Source organism: Simochromis diagramma, unplaced genomic scaffold (genome assembly GCF_900408965.1).
Source record: "Simochromis diagramma unplaced genomic scaffold, fSimDia1.1 OVJJ01000205.1, whole genome shotgun sequence".
Classification (NCBI taxonomy): Eukaryota; Metazoa; Chordata; class Actinopteri; order Cichliformes; family Cichlidae; genus Simochromis; species Simochromis diagramma.
This window is the reverse complement of record NW_024386782.1, coordinates 7,670,735-7,697,844: the sequence shown is the minus strand read 5'-3', so window position 1 is coordinate 7,697,844 and position 27,110 is coordinate 7,670,735. Positions and strand designations below refer to the sequence as shown.

Below are 27,110 nucleotides of genomic sequence, written 5' to 3'. Positions count from 1 at the left end.
GTCATGTGCTGTCTCATTAGAGTGTACCTAGAGTCAATAGATATAATTGATTCATAATGGAAGATGTTGCCTTATTGAGTAACCCACTGAAGTTTGGAGTGATTTATTTTTAACTTCACATCTATTGGACTTTTCACTGATTTTCTTTGCTTCTTCTCCCTCATGCCCCTGATGCGTTTGGCCCATCTCCACGGACTCGGACACATTTAACTCTGCAGGTAAGCCCCACAAATACTGACTAATATCAACACACGACGGGAATGGCTATATTGTTAGACACCATCATTTTTTAGAAGGTTAACTTTGAAAACCCCTGGGTGAATTCGTAGATTCATAGACTGGGCTTTCTGACACCATCTGTGGCTCTCAAAGAAGACAAAGCCCTGACTTCCCCTCTGTAGTCATGGAACCAGCTGTTGAGTGTACCTTTGTATCATTAACTGTGCTTAGTGGCCATCTGACAACTGGTCATAGTGATTGTCAATGGGTACCCTGCCAGTCACAGTTCTAAATAAGAGCCAGAGAAGTATAAAAACATTTGCTTTCCATGCGCTTAAATGCTTAAAAGGGTTTACTTTCTGACTTTATATAAGAGCCTTTTCTGAAGTTGGAGCTAGTTTATCCACCCATAAGCCTTCTAATATATTACGTAGGTGGATTGTTTGTTCTAATCTGATGAAGGAGTAAAAAAGGGGAAGAGGGGGTTTAGCCTTGGGTTTCTGTGCTGAATAGATTTGAATCCAGTGTTTTTATTTCCAGCATATGCTCCATGAAAGGTAAGGAACATAGGCCAGGCTAGATCATAAGCAGGACAGTGGTGGTGATTTATTTAGAGGTCTTTGGAACAAAAGGGTTTTGGGAATCTCAGATTCTTTTGGAGCACGGGGGATTCTCACAGTGATAACCTCCAGAGACGATCCCAGATGGGGATGCCATCCTTTCAGCTGGCCTACTTCCCTGCCACTCGTCGCACATAGCAATTTGTGCAATCCGCCTTCACCACTTGTCCTGCTAAGCCAGCCATGTAATTATTGTGTACATTTTAGCCTTGCTGCAGTGGAAGACATTCATCTTGCTGCATGAACAATTTCCATACGGTTTGGACGCCGTACTTTGAGTGATTGTGGTTAGAGCTCCGGGATGGCAGGAGTGGCAGGAATGACAGCAGAAAACGTGTTTCTAACAGTGATGCTGTTATGTCTTAGGTAAAAAGAAAGAAAAAAACACCCCAACCCACATCACTGTGTAACACCACAGAGCTGTGGGACATAATATAGTGGGACTTAAGTACAGTGTGCTACAGCTATTTTCTTTTTCAGTCACCTGCATGATAACGCACGTGAAGCCATTCAGTATTAGCTCAATAACAGGGCTTGGTTGGGAATACAGCTTTGGTGTCTGCTGCTGTGAGGATGCAGCTGAAATTGGTGTCCTGTGAGTTCAGTAGTAAGTCAGTCCTGACCTGAAGGACAACTTTGGTGTGTGTGGTGTAACATGCAGCAATAGCCTTTGATTTATTGGAGGAATTCTGTTTATGAAGTAGTTCAAGAGCTTAAGAGAATATTTTTTAAATGTTCTTACAGTGGCTGCCCTGATATCAGAGGTTCATGTTGCAGTTACTGTGGCTGAAAAAAAAATGGCAACAGTGTTGTGATGATTTCTATTGAAAATCTGGTGGGAAAAAGGGAAAAAAACAAAACAGTTGTTAAAAAAATATTATTGTGCTACAAGTCAAATTAATCTATAACTACCATAAAATTCATCATCTGTAGTTATTGTGATGACCCCAATTCTCCATAAATTTTTAAACATAAACTTGCAAATAAGTGGAGTCAACTCCCTACTCTTCCATTGATTCCCAATTTTAAATTGTGTCTGAAGTTGGAGTCTGTGGTTTGGTTTCTGAACGCTCCAGCTGTCAGTTGCAGATTGATTAGGTGTTTCTGTTTACTTCTCTACTTGCTGTAAACATATCGACATGGACCGCAAGGTTTTGGCACTAGGTGGCTACATAAACAACATCTAAAGGTTTCTGTGCAATAAAAATCTAATAGCCTAACTTGTAGGGCTTTGATATGTAACAATATCAAATGTGTATTTATCTATGAGACCTGCAGAGTAATTTCCCTTAAAAAAAAACAACTAACTAAAACAAATTAAACTGTCAGAGCAGATTTTATCACTCACCTCGTTCAGTAACTGGTGTTTCTAATATTAGGTTATTCAGCATTTGCATTTGTGAAAGACAAAACAGAAAACCTATTACCAGTTCCAGTGTAAACTTTGTTTTTCAGTGATTTAGCTCTGTGTGTAAATGGTACTTGGCAGCAAAGCCTTCTGTACTTGTAGCTGATAGTTGATGGTTCAGTGTTCACGGAAAATAAAAGAATTTTCTGTCAGAATTTGTGACGTCTTTAATACAGTGCTGTGCAAAAGTCTTGAGCTCCTCCTCATTTCTTTATATTTTGCTTGGAAAATTAAAAATAGGTGGAGTGATTTATTGAACCATATGGATATACATACAGGAAATACAGGATATAAGGGAATTCATTCTAATGAGCTTAAAAGTCAACACTAGATATGACCTTTATTCTTCAACACAGTGGGAACTGTCTCTTGTTTTTTCTTTATGTGGTTTTCAGGACTAGTCCTCCAGACATCCTGAAGGACATTCGAAGCCCTTCTTTGGATGTTGGCTGCCTTTTGTTCTGTTCTCTTTTAAAAATGATCCCACACTGCTTCAATAATGTTGAGGTCAGGGCTCTGGTAAGGCCTGGTAAGGTGTTCCATGGTGTGTTTTTCTATCTAGTTATGCTTTTAGTGCATTGGCAGTGTGTTTGAGATCACTGACTTGCTGAAAAATGACCTGTTGCCACTGAGTTTCAGTCCAGTTCTTGTGTATCTTGGCATAACTCAGCCTTTCCTCTTCGTTTCCTGTCTCTAAGAATGGCTTCTTGAACATTTTTGATGAGGCTTCAATGGACAATAGATGGATAAGTTAAAAGGCCAGGATCTCTGAGGTCCTATGTCAGATCTTTGCTGGATTCTTTCCCCCCCTATTTCTTAAGGATATCAGATTCTTCTCATCTGCTTCAGATAGGTTTTAAGCCTGCCACTTCTTCTTTTGTCCTCCAGTTGTGCAGTTTCCTCTTTTTAAGGAAACATTGAACACCATGTTGAAATTGCCATATTTTCAGCCAGTACCTCTTTGGGAATCAACAAAGCAGTTATAGGTGACTTAAGACTTTTGCACACAACTGTATATTTCCTTTATGTGTGGAGTTTGGATGCTCTTCCCATTCCTGTGTGCCTTTCCTCCGGGTTCTTCTGGCTTCTTCCGTAGTCTGAAGATATGTTTGTTTGGTTAACTGGTGATTTTAAATGCTCTGAGGATGTGAGGTATATAAAGTGCTTAAAGTGCATTGAATAAAGCACTTTATAAATGTACGGCTAGTCCAAAGCACTTTGAGTGGTCAGTAAGACTAGAAAAAGTGTGATATAAATGTCATTCCATTTCCATTATTCTTATAGCTACACTCATGATTTTCCCCACGCATGATCTGCTTCTATTGTTCATGTTGTAGAATAAAAAAATGCTCGTTTAGAGCATATTTCCTCTTCCTATTGTCCTTCTTGTGCTAATGTAAATGCATATTGATGTGTATGAGTTGTTCTTCAATAGCCAATGCTGCCTAAACCCTGTTAATGCTTTGCCTGTGATTTTGTCGCATTGAATGAAAATAAGCAATACAGTCCCACGCTTCAAAGCATCCACTTGTTCCATTATCCAACTTGTTCAATGAAAAGGGAACAAGGACATGGATAAAGAGAGACAGTTCACCTTCAAAGTATACCTTGCATGCTTTTAAGCGTGTTGGCTGCAGTGGCAAATTTTAGGAGAACTAGACTAAATAAATAAAAAGGCAAGGGAAAAAAAGTGGTCCAGTGAGTGACTCTGATACGCAAGGCTTCACTCAGTAGAAACTTTTTTTCAGGACAAATCTAAGTGGAATTGATCAAAGCCCACTGATTGGCTTAGCCTCATCTTTTTGTCCGAACCCACAACACGCAGCACTCACCTCAGAAATAATGATTTATAAAAAAATCAATATTAGCGTAATGGGTCATCACGAGCATGGTTACAGATCTGATTCCTCATTATTTATTTCAGGCTTGCTGGATGACTAAGCGTCATTTTGCTCTTTTGATCCCAAATTGAAAGAAACCTGTTTATGTCCACACCTCACTGCCTATAATCACATGTCATTTATAATTCTGTTTTAGCTCCTCAGACACTATTTGTGAAAATTACCCCATTTACTTAAATACACATCAGACTACAACTGAGCCAGATCAAGGGAGAAAATTACTTTAAGTATGCCTTTAGGTGCTTTTTTTGGTGCTTTTTGTAACATTGGATACTGTTTGTGTTGTAATTGGTTTGAAGACCTGCAGCCGGACAACAGCACCTGGTGATAATGGCGGGTTTTATGTGATCCATGCGGCTTAGGCCCCTTATTTTTATTTATTTTTTGCATTTCCTGTTGTGTTTCTGTACAAATCAAGGCACTGGACACTGGGTACAGGCAGCACAGGAATCATTCAATGACACCCTGTGGTGTAGTTCACAGCTTCTCCAGTTGAAGGGGGTTACGCAAGATCTGCAGCATCACACTTAAAGAGGAGAGTCATAAATCAAACAGCGCAGTCACAGCAACGCAGCAACTTTGTGTCTGAGTTGCTCTGAGTGCTCTTCATCTCTTCTGCTTCGTTTCCCCTCTGCTCGCTCTCTTTATCCAATCTGGAGGAGATAACAGATAACAAATAAATAAATAACTTCATTGTTCTTTTTCTGAGAGTCTTTCAGTATTTGTGTGGTTAATGACAGCAATTCATGTGAAAATTTTCTTATCCTTTGTCATGTCCCCACCTCTTTCACACTTCTTCACTGCAGTGTCCTTTAAGCCTGTAAATTATAGGCACACTTTTTTTTGCCTGAATTGCCACTTTTCCTGTCTCATCAACTTTCCTGAACAAAGAAGGAAGTCTGAGATTGTTTTTTGCTTACTGTTTCAGCACCAAGTTGCAGGATTTTGGCACGAGCATCTCTTGAACGTCTTCCAAAACTCTGAAAAAACAGAAGCTGATGCAACTTTTTTCACCCATAGTTGAATTTAACGTTTTCATTCAGGTAATTCAGTTGCAGTACCAAATTTGCTCTGATATGTTCGTTCTCTCTTGGGGTCTTCTGGGTTTTTTTGCTCTGTTTTTTATTCTACCTTGTACCCTACATTACTTCTTCTCACACACTCTTTTTGAACAGATTTATCTCTATTAAAGCCGTAAGTTTAATTAAGTTTTAGATTTCACTTCTGTTTTAAAATGACCGTCTTCCTCTTTTTTTCTTTCCAATAAATACTGTTTTAGAGGTGGATGCTCATATATAATAAACATGGTCATTCATTTAAAATGAATGAGGTCAGCGTATGTGTAAGAAATCCACATGAGAACAAAGCTCAGGCTTCAGATTGCTGTAAATACTCAGATCCCAACAGTTTATTTCTACACCTGGTTTGTGATGAATTCACCAACACTAACATTATTTCTAATGTGGTCATGTCAGGCACACAGCGCAAGGCCTAGTTTGGAATAAGTAAAGGTTATTTTGAACTGTGAATCATACAAAACTACTCTGATGGACTCTATTGAATAAAAATACAGAGGTGCATAAAAGACCGATTTAAAATAAAATCCTAAAGAATCATAAAAAAACAAAAAAACAAACTGGTTACTACTAGGTATCTTCTTTTTTGCAGAAACACAAGCTTTATGCTCTTTGTGGATAAAAATTTTTGGACCACACCTCTTAATCTTTGTATTCAAATGGCCTCAGTGCTATTCCCACAGGTGTAGCTGTGCAGTCTGCCATACTAAAGAGTTCACTGAATTTGAGTGTCATAGTGTAATAAGATGCCACCTACTGCTACAAGTAAGTGCATGGAATTTCTTCCCTCCTAGCTATTCCAACAACTGAATATGGTATTTTGGCAAAATTTGAGCAAACTGGCAGACCATGTAAAGTTACAGAGCGAGGTCACCTAATGGTATAGTCAACATCCTGCTGACTCAATAACTGCTGAGCTCCAAACTTCCTCTGGCATTAACGTCGGCACAGTAACTGTGGGCCGGGAGCTTCGTGGCTTGGATTTTCATGACTGAGTGACTCCTGTAGGTGTAAGGTGGATGTGGCCCAGTACTTTTGTTCATATACTTTAAGTGAGTGGTGAGTGTAGGCATTATATTTTTAAGTGATTCCACCTGTCATCCATCCCATTATTGTGAACATGATATCTCAGGAACGTTGGAAGGGAATTTCTTCAGATTTGGCACAAATGTTTACTTGGACTGGAGCATGAACATCTAACATGGGAGGTCAAAGATGTCGCAACACATGCTTTCAGGCACAACTTGGAAAATTCATATTAGAAAATTATTTTTTAATGATAAAGTAATAGTGATGATCTTTAATGTCCATAGGTCAAAGATCAGGTTTGATCAGATGATGATTGTAGTTAAACTTTTATGTAAAAAAATATGTGGCCTCTCTAAAGAGCTTGTACTGCTTTGACCTTCCAGCACTCTCACAGAATCACGTTATGTTCATAATAAACAGTTTAACACCTCGCTGAAGTACAGAGACCGGGGAGCATCCGGTATCCATGGCCATGGCTGGCATGTGATAGAAGAAGGAGGAGAATGGGACTCAGCCGCCGGATGTGTAGTCAGGAACCAGTCATCACTCTCTTCCTAATCTCCCTGTTCACCCCCCTGTTCACCACCATCTGGAGAGGATGCCAGGGACTGGCCTGGTGGCAGAATTAGACTCACGGGCTCGGAGCGCTGCCAGGCTTGAGAAGAAAATCCTAGAGGGAAAGGGCCTTTTTGCTGTTCACGCTTGTCTGTCCTGCGTCCTTGCTCTGTGGAATTGGACAGCAGCCTATTGTGCTGACGTAGGCTGCCCGGCATCTCAACAAGACAACATCTAGCTCATCTGGCACCCAAAACATGCTCATAAGAGCAAAACCCTTGATTGTGGATTAGTCATTCTCTGCAAAGAAGCATGAGTTTAAGGTGTATTGAAATCAAGCTGCACACAAGATCACTGTAGCTATCTGTAATCAAAGCCTCTTTTATGCTTTTCCCAAACCCTCCTTTTTAGCGACTGTCTTGTTCAAAACAGTTGCAAGGTTAAATTTGTGGTAGAGGTGCCTATCGTTTCCTGAGCTCTACTCGCCTGGAGATCACTGAACTGTAGAAAGCTGTCTTTTGCCAAATAATGAGAGTTTTAGCAAAAATAATGAGTGCAAAGATGCACTGAGGATGTGTTCAGATGTTTCTGGTGTTTGCTGTACGTTCTATAAATAATGCTTTATTTGCTTTGAAAAATGGGGAGCCCACCAGATATCATCAATTCTGACCCTTGTCTTTTGAATCGGTGCAAGTTGGCTAATTGGTGATGTGAGCAGAGATGCAGAGTGAAGTAAACCCCTCTCCATGGTTACCCAGGTTTTATGCTTACAGCAGGCCACAATAAGGAACATTTTGTCTCTGTCAGCATGGTTAGTAAGCCAGATGGAATTGAGGCTGCATGGAGGAATAATTTTAGTTCACTCAGTGGACTGCCACTGCCAAAATGTCTGATTATCTCCTCTTTCTGCACCTCCTCTCCTTCATCGCTACCAGTCAAACTAGCTTTAATAACCTGGTGGTCACTGCTTTGCTTTCACCTTTCATATCCTGACAGCTCAGTGGTCTGCCGAGAGACGAGACGAGGACAGGAAGTTATAATAGGTCGTTTGAGGCAGGGGTACAGCGCCAATGTTTGTGTGTGTTCACAAATGAGCGGCCTTGACTATGAGCCACGAGAGGAGCTCATCCTCGCTGATGAACTGCCTCTGATAGATTCCCTCCCCCTGCAGTAATATGGGTCACAATCATGAGGGATCTTCAAATGATAATACAGATCAAGTCCAACATGATTCCCATTTCACTTAGACTGCTAGGATTTTAATGTAAGCGGTTTGTACTGTTTGTACTGATTTTGGAAATGCTGAAGTTATGATTGCTGGCAGCAAAGACCCTAAACACTAAAAAAAAGCTTAAATAGTTTTCATATCGGGGGATTTTTTTTCTAAATGTCATTTTGTATTGAGGTCTTTTGTTACAATTTCTTTTAAACATGAGTGCGAGACCACTCTTTAGCCATCCCTAAAGGCACACTTCACTGTCCGGGGTCGACTGTCTGAGACAAATAAAGATCCACAGCACTACAGTATCACTGCGTCTACGCAGGATTTGAACTTGAAGTTGTTCAGTCACAATTGTGCGCATGGTAGCTTAGCATTGTTTGCTCCTATCTGACCCGCAGTTCCTACGGTCGTGCATTGGTTAGGACTGGGTTTTAATCCACTACCTGGGTGGGGCCTTTTTATGTAGTGTTTGTATATTTTGTGAGTTCTGTCATGCTAATTGGTTTTCTTGTCGTAGTCCAAAGAAATGCATTTTAGGTTGGTTGGCAAATGTAAATTAATTTACTTGGACTCAATCATGAACCGATTTGCTCACTGTGACCTCACATCTACAGAATGTATCCACTAATAGTCTAAAATGACAATTTGATGACATTTTATATCTAAAAAGGTCAAAGGTCAAGACTGAACAGGCATGGATGTAAAGTGCAAGCTGACTCGATGGTGGAGGCACACTTTTAGTTTTTGATTAAGGTGATAATCAGCGCATGGCTCCTCCTCTAAACTAGAATGTAACCTTGCTGTTATCATCAGTAGCAGCTACAGTTCATGTCCCCATTTGCACCATCAGTCTAGTTTATGATCTTTTACGATTTTTAATATGGAAAATAAATAGCCTTGCATAACACGACCGCACTTTGTTTCCCCCGTTGCTGCTTCTTAATTATGAAAGCCGCGTTTCACAAACAGATTTCATAATCTTGCTGCAGTATTCTGAGTTTGAATTCTGTCTAGACAGAAAAGCAGCGTTTCTTGAGCATTGATACGTTAGAAAAACATGGAAGCTGGAGTTGTTCGCTTTTCCCCCCGTGAAAATCAATGTTGTTCTGACCTGAGGGATAAACAGTACCTGAGTCTGTTGAAGTGGATTTCAAACAAAATGAGTTTCCTTTTTCCTTTAATTTAATTAACCAGAAAATTGCTGAAGTTCAGGAAGGACAAATGTGTTCCCCGCTGTATATACATAAAACCCCCCAAAAACAAAACATAAACATAACCTATTGGTGAACACATTTAGAGTTTGCGTATTTCCCTTCTGGCTCTAGTCAGCCGCTCAAACAGGGCGATAGTAATCAAGGCCTGGCACGCCGCCTTCGATGTGTATAATATGCGAGCGTATTGTTTGTTCGTGTAGTCGTTTGTAAGAAAAACAGCATGGAGCAATATGGTTTGTCCTCCCATAATGTATTGTTGGTGTCTTACTGTGAAAGCAAGGTTTTCTCCTGTACTCCCTCCTACTCTCCCTCCCTCTCTATCTCTCTCTCTCTCGCACTCTGCAAGGTTGAACGTGGGCGGCTGTACAGAGCATGACAGCAGTGCTCTGTTGAATGTAGACTTGAAATGAGGAATAAAGAAATCCAGCACCCATGGAAACACTGAGACAGTCTTGATAATGGTGCTTGTTTGTCTTTAGGGCAGTGGATGTGCAATTGTTGAGCCGATAGTTGCAGCGCCATTTTGTGGTTTTTGTTTTGTAGTATGTCCACGTTTAGGGAAAAAGGTGGATTGCGAGACTTTCCATTCTATTTTATTTTATTTTAAAAAATTTGAATGTGAAGTTTGTTTTTTTTAATCGATGCTGTGTTTGTGGGCCAATTTCTAGTTTGAGTGTGTTCGTGATTTTCTCTGTCATGCTGTATATTTTGTTTGTTCATGCCAGGGGATGTTTGCATCCCATAAAGCCTTTGTTTCTATGTTCGCCTTTATGTAAGCATCCTTTTTCTTCCATCGTCTGCGCTCCTGCTGTGAATTGTTCAGCGAGGGGCTCAGCAACAGTGACACTGATGAGCACAGCATCAGCCTCCAGCAGTGTGTGTGTGTGTGTGTGTGTGTAGTTGGGGTTTTGTGTGTGGTTGTCTGTGCATGTGCCTCATAGTGAGTTTTTCTATTTGTGTCACGCCCCTCTTGACAGTGCGATGGCATTGATGAATGCAATTGCAGCTGGGCTGAGCTGAATGTTGCTTGTGATTTTGTATCTTTTCTGCCTGCTCTTTTGTTCTTTTGGTCTCACCCAAAGTCAAACAGCAGAAAGACGTTTTTCCAATTTCTTGACACACTTTAGTTTCTGATAGAGAGAGGGGAAATGGTGTTGATTAGTTGGATGGCTGCACAGCAGTCAAACTGGGTGTGGAGCAAAGGCTGCAGTGGGGAGCTAGTTGATGGGTGACTGTGCAGAAATCGCAGCAGAGTGGATTAAATGTGAATTGAAATTTAACCTAATACGCTTTTAATGTTCTTAGATTTTAGACATTAGAAGGTCATTTAAATGTAAATAGCTAGCCAGAGAATCTCATTTATCATGTGTACAAGTTTATGGAAAGCATTATACTGTAATTCCCCATTGCATTATGGTAAAACACTGGCAGTTAGATTTTCTGGTGTTAAACTGTTATTTTACTGTGCACCTATCTTATTCCAATACAGTACTGTGCTATTATCTTGGTTTCATACTGTTATTTACTGTTTTTGCTGTAATGTGAAAAAATAACAATAACAAAAAAACTGTTTATTTTTATTGATGTACTAAAGTAATCTGGAACTATGCAAACACGGTGCCTCGGCTTTGTCCGAGTACCCTGAACTTGTGGGTGTTGTAGCCTAAATATTATATCAAGATAGTTCAGGAAAATGTGCATTTTATTGATGCTTGCACCAGCATTTAAAAGTGCCAGTAAATTAAGAGTATTTTCCATCCTTTTTTTCCAGTCAGTTTCTGTCATTGATGATGCATCACATAATTTGAAGTGTGAATCTATTGAAACAAGATGTTAGCACGTGCAGCAGCAGCATTATAGTGCAACAGTAATGACACGGCATTATATTTAGTAGCTCCCATTTTAGGTATTAAATTGTAATGGCAGTGTGACACAGCTCTTGCTCTCAGACATGCCCGGGCTTGTCTTGTTGTCTTGTTGTTGGAAGGGGAGTTAAATGTGTGGCATTGCTGTAGCAATGATATCTAGATATTTTTAGTTCATGTTAAAAATTAAGGCCGGTATTGTCACGACAATGAGCTTTTGGCTCCCTTGTTCTTTAACACGTAACCTTATGGGAGTGCTCCTGCATTCAACATGTGAACATTTGTACACCTGAGCCTGACATGATTAATTGGACTCTTTCTTGGTAACTTCTTAGAAATCACGTCACACATCCAGAACAGTCACAGTTTAAATGCAGCATTAAGATTGGAACTGAACCATTGTGATACTACTTTATATTTTTAGCTCATCATCTCCATCATCTGTCCATCAACAGTTGACAAGAAGTACTAATTACAAACTTGCACAGATTGTGCTGAATGTCAGGGTCACATTTAAACCAGGACATTCTGCTTCTGTGTGTGACTTAAGTCATTCAAATATGATGCAATGTGATTTTTCCCACATGATTTAGGAGCTGAAAGAATTGAACTGTGTTAACTGGGAATGGTAATGCCCATAATTCCTTTATTTTATTTTTTACAGCAAGTTGTTAGAGTGTATAGTCTACAGCAAACTCTTGGTTTGAGTGGTTTTATTTCCAATACTTAAGAGCTCAATAAGACGCCCTCTTTCAAAAGAAAAAGAATAAATAATCAGACTCCTGTTATGTAACTGCAATTATGCCAATATCTGCCTGCTTAGTTGTTTTTGTTTGATAATTGATTTTGATCATGACTTTGGCTGTGTTTCACTCCAGCTTCATTTTTGCACATATAATAATTGCTTTGATGGAAACAAGCACATAGTAATTGGAATTCAGATTATACTCATCCATCTGAGCTATTTGAAGATGATCTTAATCATTTTTTTTCGCTGCTCATGGCCTACTTTGTAAAGACTAAAGGCTGCCACTTTTTTTTTTTTTAGTTCTTATCATCTCATGACTGATATAAGTCAGCATCTAATTGGCTGTTTCAAAAATTCTCTTCACTTTTATCAGGATGCTGTGGGGTAAAGTCTGAGCACCAGGTTTTGCTTACAAAAAGCGACAGGCAGATGTGGAAATAAAATCATGAATGAACGGATGAATGAAAAATGAAGTGTTGTGCAAGTAAAATGTAAAACAGAATTTGTCTTGACACTTAAACAGGCACGAGGGCTTTGAGGTTGCCTAGGCAACTGGTTGCCTGTGCGATGGATGGGCAAGTGGGCGTGGAGTCAATAGGGGTTTGTGGGCCGGCGAGAGCGGAGGCAGCCGATTGGCACACAGCACATGCAGCACGGGGGCTTAAAGCAGAGCTCATCATCTGACAGTGGTGTCTACCCGCGTCCATCTGCAGCGAAATGAGGAGGGTCACGGCAGCGCGGCATGCTGGGAGTCCACACCTTTGCCTTTGTATCCCACAACAGCTGTTTGTGAAAATGGCACAGTCATGGGGACTCCCTCTCCTTGATTTTTTTTGATTGCCGCGTTCTCTGGATGCAGCTTTAAAAAGTCACGTACTGCGCCTCTTAACATCAGACTTTTTAGTCATGAGCTTGAGCTAGAAAACAGAATAAGAAATGCTTATTTATTTTTTGATTACTGGTCCATATTCCAAACTAGTGTCAAGATTATCCTGGCAATATTGAAACCTATTGATCTCCAATGAAGTCCTGTGATCTAAAACTTCTTCAGAGATGACATACAAAAGCATCAGATCATCACCTACTTGCAGCACAGGCAACACATTACACACATTTGGCAAAGCTAATGAGTCTTCTATTGTTTGAAAAGCTATGTAATCAGCTAATATTTGCAGCTCTGGTTTACTGTAAAGTGAGACAATGAAAACAACAAATCCTCACACTGGAGAATAATCAGCCTTGAATTGCCTTGCAGTAGTCTCACCACTTTCAGTGTTGACAACCTAGGCATGCAGCAGTGTTTCCAGCAAAAACCACTGAATAGAAATTCAAAGCTCCCTATTAAAGGTCAGAGGTCTTGTGGTTTGCACATTACTGTGCGCTCTAACCGCAGCGAGGACTCCACTGACCCCCACTCTGGTGTTTATTTACAGTTGTGTTGCAAAATGATACCCTTAGCTATAAGACAGGTAATGGTTTAGCATGAAATAAACAGCTATTTTCACGGGTATATTTGTTATTCCAGTGCATAAGTGTTGTTTTTGTTTGCAGTAAGAGCCTAATTAGTATTCCCTCCTGATAGCATCTCGTCTGTATAAATACGTTTAGCTTATGGGGATGTCAGCAGCCATTTCTCCTCAATCATACAGCCGCCCAGGTCATTTGCATTAAGTAGCCTCTTTTTAGGAGCTAATTATTCACATGAATTTCTAGCCTCTGCACTGTTTTTCCCCCCTCAGGCTGTCACCTCAGCCATTTTGTTCTTACTTTGAGTGAGAGGCTGATCAACAGTGAGAGATTCCACTGAGGATGCTTTGTGCGTGGGCCACTACCCCACTGATGAGCTCCTTATGTAATATCCGTCTTCCAACCTCTCAGTGCACACTGGTGGTGGATTGTCCACAGTCAGCGCGACCTGGCAGATTTCACTCTTGTGTGGACACATTTAACATATCTCACCCATGCATGTGTAATATAGTAGCTGCACAGGAATCTGGAATTTCTTTTAGGTAGATTCAGATGGGTTTACCCTAATACACACATGCAGTAAAAATGATGCCATGTGTGTCAGAGCTCATCTTTGTTTCTTTCTGTATCTCCTGTCACTCTGGGTTAAAAGGGCCTTTAAATATATATATATTTTTATTATAGTCTGTCTAGTGTATTTGGTTTTTATACAGCAACAGTGGCCCCCTGTGGCGAGGCTCTGTCACCACATACACAACAACTGAGGCAGGTTTTGACCTTTGGTGTGAAAGCTCTCTTTTCACATTTCATCTCACAGAGAAATAAAGGACAAAGTGAAGCCAGACTGCAGCAGAATCACTGCAACAAGCAGTATTACCCTCCAGCACTGGAGTGGGGGGTTTGCAGAAAATGAGGGTGTCTGTTGTGTTGTGCCCCGCACTACGTGGGCAGAGCTTATGCTGGGATTGACATCAATCTCTTTCGTTTATTGTGTCAAGGCTGCGCTCAGTCGTTGGCTAAAGTCAGATTAGCCATTTATTTACTCTGCAGCTGTCCCTTCTCCAGAGGCAGTGCAAAGGCATTATTGTGTTCGGGTTATTATCTCTGGATCTAGCAGCCGATGGAGTACCCTCCTCAAAAAAAAAAAGAAAAAAAAAAGAAGAGTCTGTTACAATAATTCCCTTTATCACTCGTCTGGCTAAATTGCCTTTTTTTTACCATGTAGGTTTGGTTGGTTGAATGAATGGGAACATCCTTTTCCAACCTTTTAATATTCTGGAATCTGGAATTTTCCGGATCCGGAAGTTTTTCAGCCATTTTCTCTGGTAATTCAGCATTTATGACAGATGCTTTAAATGACTGTGCTGACTTTGCCTCAAGCCGCCCTGCATTTTGATGGCTGAGATGCTCATTGAGAAGTCAGAAGGCATATAGGCACAGACAGAGTAAAGAAATCAATTAAAACATCATTACATCTTCACAGCATTCACGGCATTGCACCGCTGATGGTCTTCACAGCAGCTCTGAATCATGTGACCGTCTCCTCTGATGATAAGGCATAAAATAAGTCAGAGTATCCGAGTCCTAACATGTATAAAGGCGCCTGACATGCAAGTAAAGTGAGGTTCATGAATACTTTCATAGATGGATAAGCCGTAGATGTGTTCTAGCATGAGTCATTGCCGGACCATTAGGAGATATGGACACACCGATAGGATTACAGTGCACTGAGCAGCTGTTTATATGTAAATAGGATAATTAGCAGCGCTTCTCCCACATATTTTTATTAATAGAATAGACTTCGGAATAGTCAAGAGAGTTTATTTGCGGTCAGTGCCCCACAGGATGCCGGCAAGTACGGCCTCTGTGCAAGTAATGCATTCTCTATGGTGTTTGTTTCATGCCGAATGTGCGTGTGTCATGACTTTTTCAGTGTGTGCTTTGAAAGCAAAGTCTACTTAGCACAGAGAAAGTGAAAGCCAGCACAAATGAGACTGAATCCCGAGAGCAGCTGCTTATCTGTCAAGTATTTCATGTGCAAACATGTATTTACCTCCTTAGACAGTTTACACAGGATGATGATGATTTGCCATTCGAGCGCCATAGAGATCGACGCCATATACAGTTTCTTGGTTCATGTAAATATTTTCTGTGCTGCTGATTCCCTCACACACACACACACAAACACACACACATATACGCACCATTCTGATTTTCATTTACGTTAATTGCACTGTGTATCTTTGTTTTTTATAATTTCCACGCCGGACACCAAGATAATTTTTTAAATAGATGGAATTTAATTTGCGACTGCAGCGGACTGTGTCAGGGTGATTCATGAGAAAACTCATATCGGCCGCTTTGAACCCACAAGATCATCACTTCTTGAATTTATGCATAACAATAAAATCAATTTTAAATCTCTCTGATCACCCCGTGCCTTGGCGTAGCACATAAAAATGACCATCACTAAAATAATCATTCATTTTGACAGCAGCAGCGCGGAGATAATCACCCGATGGCAGTGCAAGATGAAAGCAGTGATGTCACCTGCATGCATGCATGTAGATGTTCACTGGGAGGTTGGATAATGATGAAATACGCTGAGGGCCGCGTGGTTCCTACCGATCATCAATGAAATGCACATCAGTTAATGGAAACCATCGTTCTTCTCATTCACTTGCCACAACTGATATGAAAACGCACACTTTCAGCTTGTTTTCTATTAGAGCGTCAGCAGTTTTATTGGCTTTCAGGTGCTTTAATCATCTGTTTGATGGCGCTCTTTCCATTAGGTAGTCTGTGTCAGCGTGCCTGACTACATACCAACACAAAGGAAGAACATCAAAGGATGTGGACTTGTTTGTTACACGCTCCTTGGGAAACCCAGTTTTTTGTGTTGTAGCTTATAATAATTTCAGTGGAGCTCATTTAATTTTGAGTTTTCTTTCCTGTTGCATCATTTCCTCAAATGTCCTAAATTCCAAGACTGCATGCTTTTTAGTTTGCTTATGTCTTCGACGGGAATTTGCCTGAAAGAAACAAAGAAACAGACTTTTTGCACTCAATTTATCCACAGTGGGTCACAGAATCTGTTACTGACTCAAACAATCAAAGCTTTCTATTCGAAAACTTGTACAAGCATATATCTTATACAAGAATTGTGGCCTAAAATTAAGTTATTAACTTAATTTTAGGCCACAATTTTAGGCTCAGATGTGATTGGCAGCATGGGGACAAACAGTTGTTGAGCTGGTCACAACTGCTGCACAGCAACTGGTCACAAGGTTTTGCAATTAGCCATAGCTTCTTTTTAAGTGGCCACAAGCCAAAGGGACAGGAAGTCAGTGACAACCCCCCCAAAAAAGCATAGCATATGACTGAAGTAATGGTTAGCATTTAACAGTAAACCACACTGTTTTCGATATCTGTCACAATACACATCTACTCAGTAGTTCGCTGCCTTCTCTCCTTTTCTATTGTTATTCCTGACCAGCTTCACCAGCTCTCTGAACGTTACCAGCCCTGTGTCTTTACAACAAAACTGTAGATGAGGCAAAAGCGAGCGATATGCCAGCCATCCTGCAGCTGTCACTCTGAAGAGGCGCAAAACCTGACACTGCGGCTGTGCTCATCTCATTGGCATGCAGCAGCAGTGACCAGGCAGTCGGTTCAGACTCAGTACAGACAAAAGGGCCTATCAGAGAAAAGCGACAGCAGGCTTCACGCGCCTTTACCTTTTGATCCCCAAGCACTGACCTTGACTCCCAACTGTTTAAACTGCCTTTGTTGCTGCAGAGGTAAGACAGGAAGGGAATGAGGCTTGGGATCTCTGTTATCTTTTTGCACCATGTGGTAGCTTTCCATCATCGGCCCTGAAACAGTGGTGTGCTATGGCACCTTTCAGCAGGTTTCTCTCATACCTGATTCTTCCTGCTGGGAGCCCAGAAATAGTGCACTGCAGCAGTGTGCTTCTCCTAGGGGTGGGCCGCCATGTGACCTCAGAAACTACCTATGGAGATGCCTGAGTAAAAATAGCAGAGCCGTCATCTTCTGCTAGTACTGGAGATCAGGCTGTGTGTGTGTGGGGTGGTGTGGGGGGGCTTCCCCTGAATTTCATTAATCTCAGAGTGTCTGCAGTTATTTATCACGCAGGATTGCATAACAGAGAATCGCATTAAAGAGCTGCATCTTCCCAGAAGTGCGGATGAGGCTGATGCATCTTGGAGGGTTTGAGGTAGCAGGTATTTGTAATGGTCCAGTTAAAGAACAGGTCTCCCTTCTGCTAGGGACTCTGCTGATGCAGTGTTCAGCAAGCACAAGAGGGGGATGGAGGATTGTGGGCGGATAGGACTGAGTTAAGGATGAAGAGATGCAGAAGGAGAGAGGAGGAGGAGGAGGAGGAGAAGAACCAGAAGGAGATCACATTCTTGTGTCATTTCTGCTGCTGAGGATTGTGTTCCTGTAGCCTAAACCTAAAATTCACAGCTCATTAGCCTGCTTATTTCACTTTGGAGTACACAAAGGAAGATGTGGAGTGTGTGTGGAGTGTGTATGTGTGGCAGTGTGTTTATCATATCGAAACACATTAAACCTTAGTGGCAAGGAAAAAAAAATCAATTGCTGAAAAGTTAGCATGGATTGGAGGTGTAGGAGGTTATGACACTTCAAATCTCAATGAGGCCATAGTGTTGAATAATAATGCACACTGTACATGCTCTGCATACAAGGTGCTTTCTGTTAAATGGATTCAAGAGGACTCTGGAAAATGAAATGTTTAAAACGGGGAAGATCGGCATCTCAAGTGCAACATTGTTCACTCTTGCTCATTAAATGGCCATTTATTGCAATTTAGATGCAATTTTCTTGGCTTTTAATAATTTGTTACAGGTGAAAGGGCGCTAAAATTTTCAGCAAATGGCTCAGTTACTGATATTAGGGCAGGCTACGCCGAACGTCAGTAGCAGTCTGGCTCGGCGAAGAACACGAGGTTGACGAGAGATGATGACTGCATCATCCCCATGGATGTTTCAAGGTCTCAACTGTACTTCTGTGGCAGCTGTCTGCCTGGACACTCTCCACAGAAGTGCAGAAGTTATTAAATTAATCTCTTTGGTACAGCAGCTACAGTATGTTCCTCCATTAAACTGACTAGATTGTGACACATCCAGAAGAGAGAAGTCCCCCATGTCTAATAAAGACCACTTGTCAGCATTTTAAAGAATCCAATCTGTGGTTTGGATGTAAGCCCGAAGAAGTGTGATCAGTTAATATAAATTCCAAGTACATTTTATATTTTGCCCGCAGGTCTGTTCACATGATATCTCACAAGCCTTTTGCCCCTCTTAAAAAGAAAATCAAAAAAAAAAAAAAAATCAAAGTAACAAAAAAACGGATCAGTGCTGCTTCTGTGCACTTTCTGTTTTGCTGATTTGACGGTGATTTTTAAAAGGTCTCTCGTTCGAGCTTTTACGTGTTTTTGTTCCACCTCGTCTGTGTCAATACCCGACAAAGGCGCTGCGGTAAAATATCAGATGGAGACACAGAAGCTTCGCATCGAGCTCTCTGCGGTCATGAGAATCGTCAGAAGTTGACAAACGGGGGGGAAAGTGCTGAGCTTATGTGTGTGCGACATATTACCGTTGTTTCCGTGATTAAGCAAAGCCGTTGTGCGTGTCCTAGCTAGTCCATTACTCTCCTGCCATTTTCAGATTTGGCTTACATTGTAACAAAAGCCCTCCAGCAGGCCTCAGTTTTTTGGAGAGCCAAATTGCAGGAAACACTGTTTGGGCACCATTACTCAGTGTCTCCATGTCAAGTCTAATCAGGTCAGGTTTTGTGATTCATTTCGGCCTGCTGCTTGTGCCCACACCATGCTGGACAGAAGCAAATAGCAAAGCGAAGTGTTTCCTCCTTCAGTGTACCTCTTGGGGACAGGATGATATGCCATTATGTTAAGGGGACCTAAAAATGTCACAAGGAGATGCACAGCTCCATATTGACTTGCACTAATAGAGCTGTCACGAAACTTCACCAAGTACGATACAGATGTTTTCACTGGTGTCCTCAACTTCTTTGTCATTCAGCCCCTGTAGATAGCAGCTGAGCTGGAACTAAGCCTCTGTGTCTGGCTGTCTGGGTGAGGACGCGTTCTCCTCCGGAATACTGAATGTCTGTCATTTCTGATAGAGGTTCAAAACGTTTACTGTAAATGACTTTCAGGTTATTCAATTTCATGCTAAAGTGCCACTTTTGATGCCTTGGAGAGACGCCGGGCCTGTGGAAGTTGCAGAATGGGAGTCGTTATCTGTCAGTTTGGTGGGTTTTTTTTATATCTAGATATTGTAAGTGAATGTTTTCTGGAAAACCCACAATCTGCCTTTGATGGATGTTAGTAAGCATGTTACAATGGCGTTCACTCGACTGAGTGCCATTAAACTAGAGCCGCTGGAGTGGGAATTAATTTTCAGTCACCTGTAGAAGTTTGTCTCCCATGGCTTTTCCACAGGCTGAAGATATGAGATTCTCATCAGTCACAGATATGCTAGTTAGGCGAACATAACAACAATTAATCCCACACTGAATGCAGAAATCGATGGTGCGTCAGAATTCTGGAGCCGTTATCTGTTGAAAACAAATTGTGTAACTGTATGCTGTAAGCCAGCAGCACCGAGTCTATTCACATGCAGCTTTTATTTTGCAAACCTGGGGTTCATGAACTCAATTCAAAACAAATAAATGCCCCTATTAGCTGCTCCACAGGCGTGCATGAGGACGGGTCACTTGTAGGTATGACTGTATCCCTCCTGACTTCTTGGTTGTTGTTGGGTTTTTTTTTTAAATTAATTATGTTTTTTAAAGGCGCTGTTGTCAGCTTCATAACGAAGCTCCCAGCTTATTGTTTCAGCATGCATGGGCGGCACAGGAACGGAGACAAAAGGCGTGGGAAATTACATGGGAGCTTGTGCCCGAATGTGTCGCTATTCTTGGCCCTCTTTTTGGAACAGCACAGGAAGAAAAACCTTGAAAAGGAGTGAAAAGACTCGACAGAATCAGACAATATACTGTAGATTCTGTGGTAACGCAGCAGAAAGAAATATGGCCCACTTACGTATTTTGCACAATTACTAGCTTGTGAAGATGGAAAGATAAAGAAAACGGTTATATTGCAATCGGAACTAAAGTAAAAGTCTCCTAATAGTTTCGAGTTGCTTTGCTGTGCTTTAGCAAGATGACAGCTGCGATTGGCTGCTCCATTTATTTTTCCAACTGCAGGGTTGCTGCAACAGGATGCCAGTGAGATACAAGAATGAAGCTGAAAGCCAGATGGTGCATGACAAATTACATTTTGCTGCTAGTAGAAAAAGAAAAAAAAACTGAGGGAAAAGATGATCCAGTGATGATCCAAATATAGTCCAACTCCAAGTTTAAAAAAAAAAGACCACACAGCTTGATTAAAAGGATTTCTTTCTGTTTAAATTGCTTCTCACAAACCGTGCCCTACCTCTGACCTCTTTTTTATTAAGCAACAGTTTAGCTCACACAGATGTCAGCGAATTATTGCACATCCTAGCCATCGCGGCTCGCTATTTTGAGTGGATTAATTCACTAAAAGCGAGCATATCTCTTATCAGCTTCGCGAAAAAGATCATTGAGGATCGCCTTTATGTAATAACACTCCAAATAATGCTTATATTGCTGCTGCTTGCACATTTCAATAAAGATTACACAATATGTGCAATAGCACATCAAAGCTATTAGATAAAAGCGAGTTCGAAGGCAAGTATGAAAAGATGATACCAGAAGTAAGCGGGGGTTTGCAAACTAATGTGGAGAGGAGGAGGACTGGGAGCCACCAGCCCACACAGATCTGCCTGTAAAAAAAAACAAAACAAAACAACAAAAAACAACAAAAAATGTGCATCTCTCTACAGCTTCCTCCTACGTCCTCTTAGTGGTCATTTTGTCATCTTCTGCAAACCAGTATGTTGCCTCCGTGTTTCCCTGCTCATGCCCAGTTAGTGAATTCCAGGCTGACCTTTCCTGCACGCACTTGTTTCATTCTCTGCTGCCAAGTGTGCAAACCTCATCTTTTCTGCACAGTGAATTACTCCCTGTGGCATCACATGGCCAGTAGTATGTTAGCTGGCAGGGGCGGCTGTGATGATTACATGACACGAAACTCAAAAAGTCAAGTCTCCCGCCTATTCATGCCCCCATGCACATACAGTAGACTTGCAGATACAAAACATAAACACACAGCAAACAAACACTGATCCCTGGTACTGTTTTATTTTCTGTCAAAGGGAACAAGAAAATTAGCAGTGAGCAGCTTGGATGTCAAACATTTTAATTAGGGCTTATACAGCTTAGGTTACGCAACTAATACACACTCTTGTCACTGTCCCTCTCTCCCCCATTCAATCTTGTTGCATTCTCTGTCTCCGTCGTTCTCTCACACACACGCTATACAAACGCACAAGCGCTCGCTCTCAAAACCTGAATTTTAGAGACAGAAGCGTCTGGAATTTTTTCACAGCCTCCCACAGACGTCCTCGAACCTATCATTTTCTCTGCAGTGGAGCAATGGTGACGTATGCTCGTCGCTAGTGCAGCTGAATTTTAAAAAGCTCTCCACCCACGCTCAATACCACTACTGCAAGCATAATTATCATAAACTTTCCTCGCTGTCTGTAGCCCCTTCTGTGTGTGATTCTTCTGACTTAATTCATTTGCAGATATTAATTCAGCATCGATGTGGGGAAAAGAGGAGTGGTGGGGTGAAAGTGGTCTGGTAAATTTATGTCTTTTTCAAAATTGGCAGGTCATTGTGTAATTAGCAGCACTGTGTAATCACCTGGGCGAAGCGCTTGTTTGCATATATATATATATATATGTTTTTTTGTCTTGTGCCCGGAGGTTTATGTGTTTTTACGTGCACAGATCGGCTTATATCCCTCTCAAACTGTTTGTTTACATTGTGTCCGTGGCTGATTCTCGCTTGGGAATAAATACTGTTGCACAATATTTTTTTAGGGGAGGAACACGTTGTTTTAGTCCTCAGCTGTATGCAGTATTCACCTGTGTTTCTGTGTAGGTTTTATTAGATGTTCTGCAGATGTTTGTTGAGGATTTGCAGATCTTATTTGTGGTTTTTGAGGGAAGCCACCGAGTGCTGAATGTGCCACACAGAGACCTGAATATTCACACTCCAGAATAATTCCCCCATTCTACAGACTCTAAAGGCAATAATTAATTCGAGGGACAGATTTTTTTCATTTAATTTTTCGGTTTCGCTTACTTGTCCTTGTGCAAGAGTGGCATAATCAGTCAGGAAATACTTCTGTATTAAAAAGATCTGTTGTATTAAAAGAATGTGAGAGCATGCACCGAAGCAATCTTAAAAATAACAGTTACACTATGATTACTGGTTTTCATTTTCACTCATGCTTGAATAAATCCCCCCATACCTTCCCTGGATACTGATTCCTGTGATCTCAAGGCTGTATTATCTCCTGATTGCTTTCCAGATTATTTGATTGCTCTGTAAATCTCATATAGTAGTGAGTTTTGCATAGCCAGTAAAGGTTATATATGTGAGATGTTACTGATATAGTTCCCATTTTCTCCCCCAGTTGCCCTACTGACTCCTGGTCTGTGTAGAGCAAAATTGGGTCTACAGAGGGTTTTTTTAGTGTTAGCACAACTGTTATTATCTCTAGATCTAAATACAGCGTGGAAACAGCAGAAAGAAAGACGTGCAGCTGTGTGAAAACTGACTGCTATGAGTTTGGCATCATTATTTTGCAATATGCAACTGTCTGGAAATCATGCCAGTGATGATTAACGGAGCTGATAAGCTTGGAAGGACATAATTTTGAAGGATTGGGCAATTTGGAACCTGTTCTCATTTCTCATCTCCACCTAAAGCTCCAGGTTAAAACCAACAAAATTGCTTGTTTTTACTGACACATTCTTGCCAGCTAAAATCTTGTTTTCATGATCACTGAGGTAAAGCCCAGATTTTAAACGCAGACAATTAATGGGTTGGTTTACTTGAGAGTCAGCCAGGGAATTTAAAGACAATTGACTTCAGTCACTATGTACTGCATTTCTGGTTTCTGCTTCTGTAATATTACAGAAGATTCACCTTACAGGCACAGAGTTCAGTTCAGGTTTACATGCGTTGTCTGCCCTGTGTATACGCTTAAGGAGCTACATAGTTTAAAATGCAATCATCCAATTTTATTAAAGATTAAAATTGGTGTTATCAACCTTAAGTTTCCCATGTTTTAATAAATCCTTGTTCAGCCTTATATTTTTTAAAATAAGTGGTCGCTTGGAAACTGTTCCAACCAGTCTTGCCATGTTCAGTCTTTTTTTTCTTTTTTCTGAACCAGGTCAACTGGCAGCATGTTATGTTTAAATGCTAAAGCTTCAGCTAAGCTGATTTGAATACAGTTATCACTAAGATCTTGAAGGAAGCCACACGGGTTCCACTTCTGTCAGCAAAGAATAGGAAACCGAGGCAGCAGTTTACATGGGCTCACCAAAATTGGAAAATGACAGATTACAAATTAGTTGTTTGGCCTGATGGATCTCATTGTGTCATTCAGATGGTGGGGTCAGAATTAAATAGCATGAAAGCATGGATCCATCCTGCTTTGTATCGATGGTTCAGGCTGGTGGTGTAATGGTGTGGGGATATTCTCCTGGTGCACTTTTGGCCCCTTAGTACCAAATGAGCATCTTTTCACCACCACAGTCTACCTGAGTATTGTTGCTGATCATGTCCATCCCTTTATGACCACAGTCTACCCATTTTCTCATGGCTGCTTCTGGTCAGGATAACACGCAGTGTCACAAAACTCGAATCATCTCAAACAAGTTTCTTAAACATAACGATGAGTTCGATGTACTCAAATGGCCTCCACAGACATCAGATCTCAAGCCAATGGAGCATCTTAGGGATGTACAACTGACAAATCTGAAGCAACTGTGGGAAGCTATCATGTTGATATGATCAGAATGTCTGACGAGTGTTTCCAGGATTTATGCCACGAAGAATTAAAGCAGTTCTGAAGGCAAAACAGAAGTCCTCCCTATTTGTGAGGTGTACCTAATAAAGTGTCCGGTGATGGCGTTATTCTGACGAGTGCTCTGAGAATTGTTTTTTGTATTAACCCAAACTACACCTCAACCTTCTCCCTTTTCTCTATCAAAAGAGCACAGCACTTTTTCTTGCATTTTTTGGAAATCCAGAAGATGCCACCAGGATTCCTTTGTTATTAGAGCCTCAGGCAGTCTTGCATGAGGTCAATTAGCAATTCCGAGCTCCTGTGTTTCGTCTGTGATGATGATGATGATGATGATGATAATCACAGTACCTGACTCTCTCCAGTGAGGGCAAACATCTCTTCAATCAAGGGGTATTTCTGATAGCTCTGAGTAATTTTCTCCTGTTTCTCCATGCTGCGCTTCCTGAGCAATATATTACATTCACATGTTCACACGAGGCTATATTTAAAGCGTGACATCAACACCTATGAAAAGTCATGAACATTTCTGTTCTCATTAAAGCTTGTTAGTCACTGTGGCAAACTTTGCCACCAATTTGTCACACAGAGCTCAGTTTGAAAAGTTCTGAATAAATGTATTTGTGTTTTTTAGAAAGCAAACAACACTGGAGTTTTGTTTTTTTTCTCCTTTCTCCCCTCATACGTAATGCTGGAGAATACCGGATGCCTGAGGCTTGAGCTGTGCTGATGTGTGAATGAGGTCAGCAAAAACCATATTCGAGAAGAGTTGGGCTACAGCCTCCTACCTGCCGAGTGCTAATTATAATAAGTCGGGAGGCCGCCTTCAGTCTCTCTTCCTGTCACCCTGTTTGCCGGAGGAAGCAAACCGTCTCCGCCAAGGAGTTTACATATGTGCGCGGCCGTCTTCCTCACACTGACTCATGTTCTAATACTGACGAGGAGTTAGTAAGCTTTACTCATGTGGCTTGAATGCATCATGCAACCTGCTAGACAGCACCAGTGTTTGTCGCACATAGTGTCTGCGTCTTATATAAACACACTAGTTCTGACTGTCTACTATGTCTGCTGTTGAGACATTTCCGTTATGTGTGTGTGAGTCTGTGTGTGTTTCCAGCTAATGGTTATCCAGACATCATCACGAGCCCCAAAACTGCTTGAATCTTCCAGATAAGTGATGTTGCTGTAAAAAAAAAAAAAAGCCTTCCCAATTCAGCTTCTTAGTTACCCCGGGCTTACAGGGCCACAGAGACCAGTCTGAGTGAAGCTTCTTAGTTTTGAAAGTTTTCTTTGCATTATGAAATACTTTGTTATTTTAATGTAACTGATATAATGTTATAATTAGGATGCAATTCCTTAGCGACGTGACTGCCCCCCACTGGAAATCTGGTATATTGTGTCAAATGATCTAATATGAAGAGAAATACTGCTGACTGGCAAAAGCCTTGATTGAATTCGATTAGAAAGTGAAGGCGAAAACCCCAACAGGCAGTCGTCTAATTAGGGATTTGACGAGATTGTCCAGTCAAATTTTATAATGATGCCTGCTTTGAATTAAATTCTGATGCCGCCATAATAACAAAAATGAAAGTACTGTAGAGATGATGTGCACGCTGTATTTGTGACACATTTAAAATATAATGTCGTCTTATGGGATGCTTGAAAAGTACCAAAGGGGTTTTTTGGGATGTTAACCTGACAAAGAAAGATTCCAAACGTAGCTTATAGGTGAGATAATAATCGCATGGCGAGAAAATTGTCTTGCAAAAGTACAGAGCGTACCTTTCTGTTGCTGAACGACTAAGGAATGTAGCCTAAGAAAAATTGAAAGAGAAACTCAGGTCGGGGTGTTGGCAAAACAGCTACGCCTGTGTTTGACAAGGTGACGCACAGAAATGAGATAAACGGCCAACACACACAGTATGACCTCCGCTTACAATCAGGCAGATGTGTACACATACACACAGGGAGATACAGACGCAGAGGGTAATTCTGAAACCTCAGAACATGCCAATCCAGTTTTTCAGAAAAGGTTTCCCCTCCACCTTCCATCAAGATACAGTTTCAAGACGGAGAAATATTTAGCTGCAGGACAGGGTTAAACACAAGAGAGGCTCTGTTACCTGGTCAGCACTTTGAAATGCCAGGATTTACCGCAGCACAGGTTTCCTTTGGACCGGACCACAACAAAGACAACAGGATAGTGGATTAACTTTAATCCTATCAGGACTTCCTATGTAGGACCCTGCTAACCAACACCTGCATTAAGGAAAGGACTCAAAGGGAGCGATACCACATGGCCTTTCTGGGCCGCCTCCTCGGACTGTCCATTAGCCGCTCCGGCTTCTGCTTGTTACCACAATATCAGGCTGGCATGGAGTGCGTGCCAGAAATGACAAAATAGGTTTTTTTTGGTTTCTATGCTGGACAGAAAAAAACTGGGGACTAACTGAGCTGCAGATGTCAACAGAAATGTCTGAAAGAAGCAAAGGAAGATAAAAACCCAGGAGTGGCGCAATGAATCAAAGATGATCAATAATCTGAACGTGGATTCAGGCACCTAAATATCTTTGTTTCTTTTTGGTTATATCACGGAAAAGTGCCTCTGAGGTTATAGCTAGAATATGTTGATGTGCTTCGGGAGTCGCAAGCAAACTCGAGACCGGCACGAGATCCAGTGGAGTGAAAAGGACCGTTTACTCGACGATGAGACCCACATCCTTTCAAACCCCTGCTTCCTAGACACAGGT

At 41.2% G+C, this 27,110-nt stretch overlaps 1 protein-coding gene across 2 annotated transcripts in view; it reads left to right on the top strand.

The window, feature by feature from the left end:
- The window catches only part of agap3 (ArfGAP with GTPase domain, ankyrin repeat and PH domain 3), a 121,998-nt gene that overhangs the window by 16,225 nt on the left and 78,663 nt on the right, over window positions 1-27,110 (top strand). The window contains exon 2 of one of the 2 annotated variants that reach the window (XM_040020240.1): window positions 219-27,108. The exons of the other annotated variant lie outside the window; for it this stretch is intronic. Within the exon in view, the coding sequence (XP_039876174.1) occupies window positions 26,985-27,108 (124 nt within the window). The 5' untranslated portion in view covers window positions 219-26,984. The remainder of the gene's footprint in view (window positions 1-218; window positions 27,109-27,110) is intronic. 2 annotated transcript variants of the gene reach the window in all.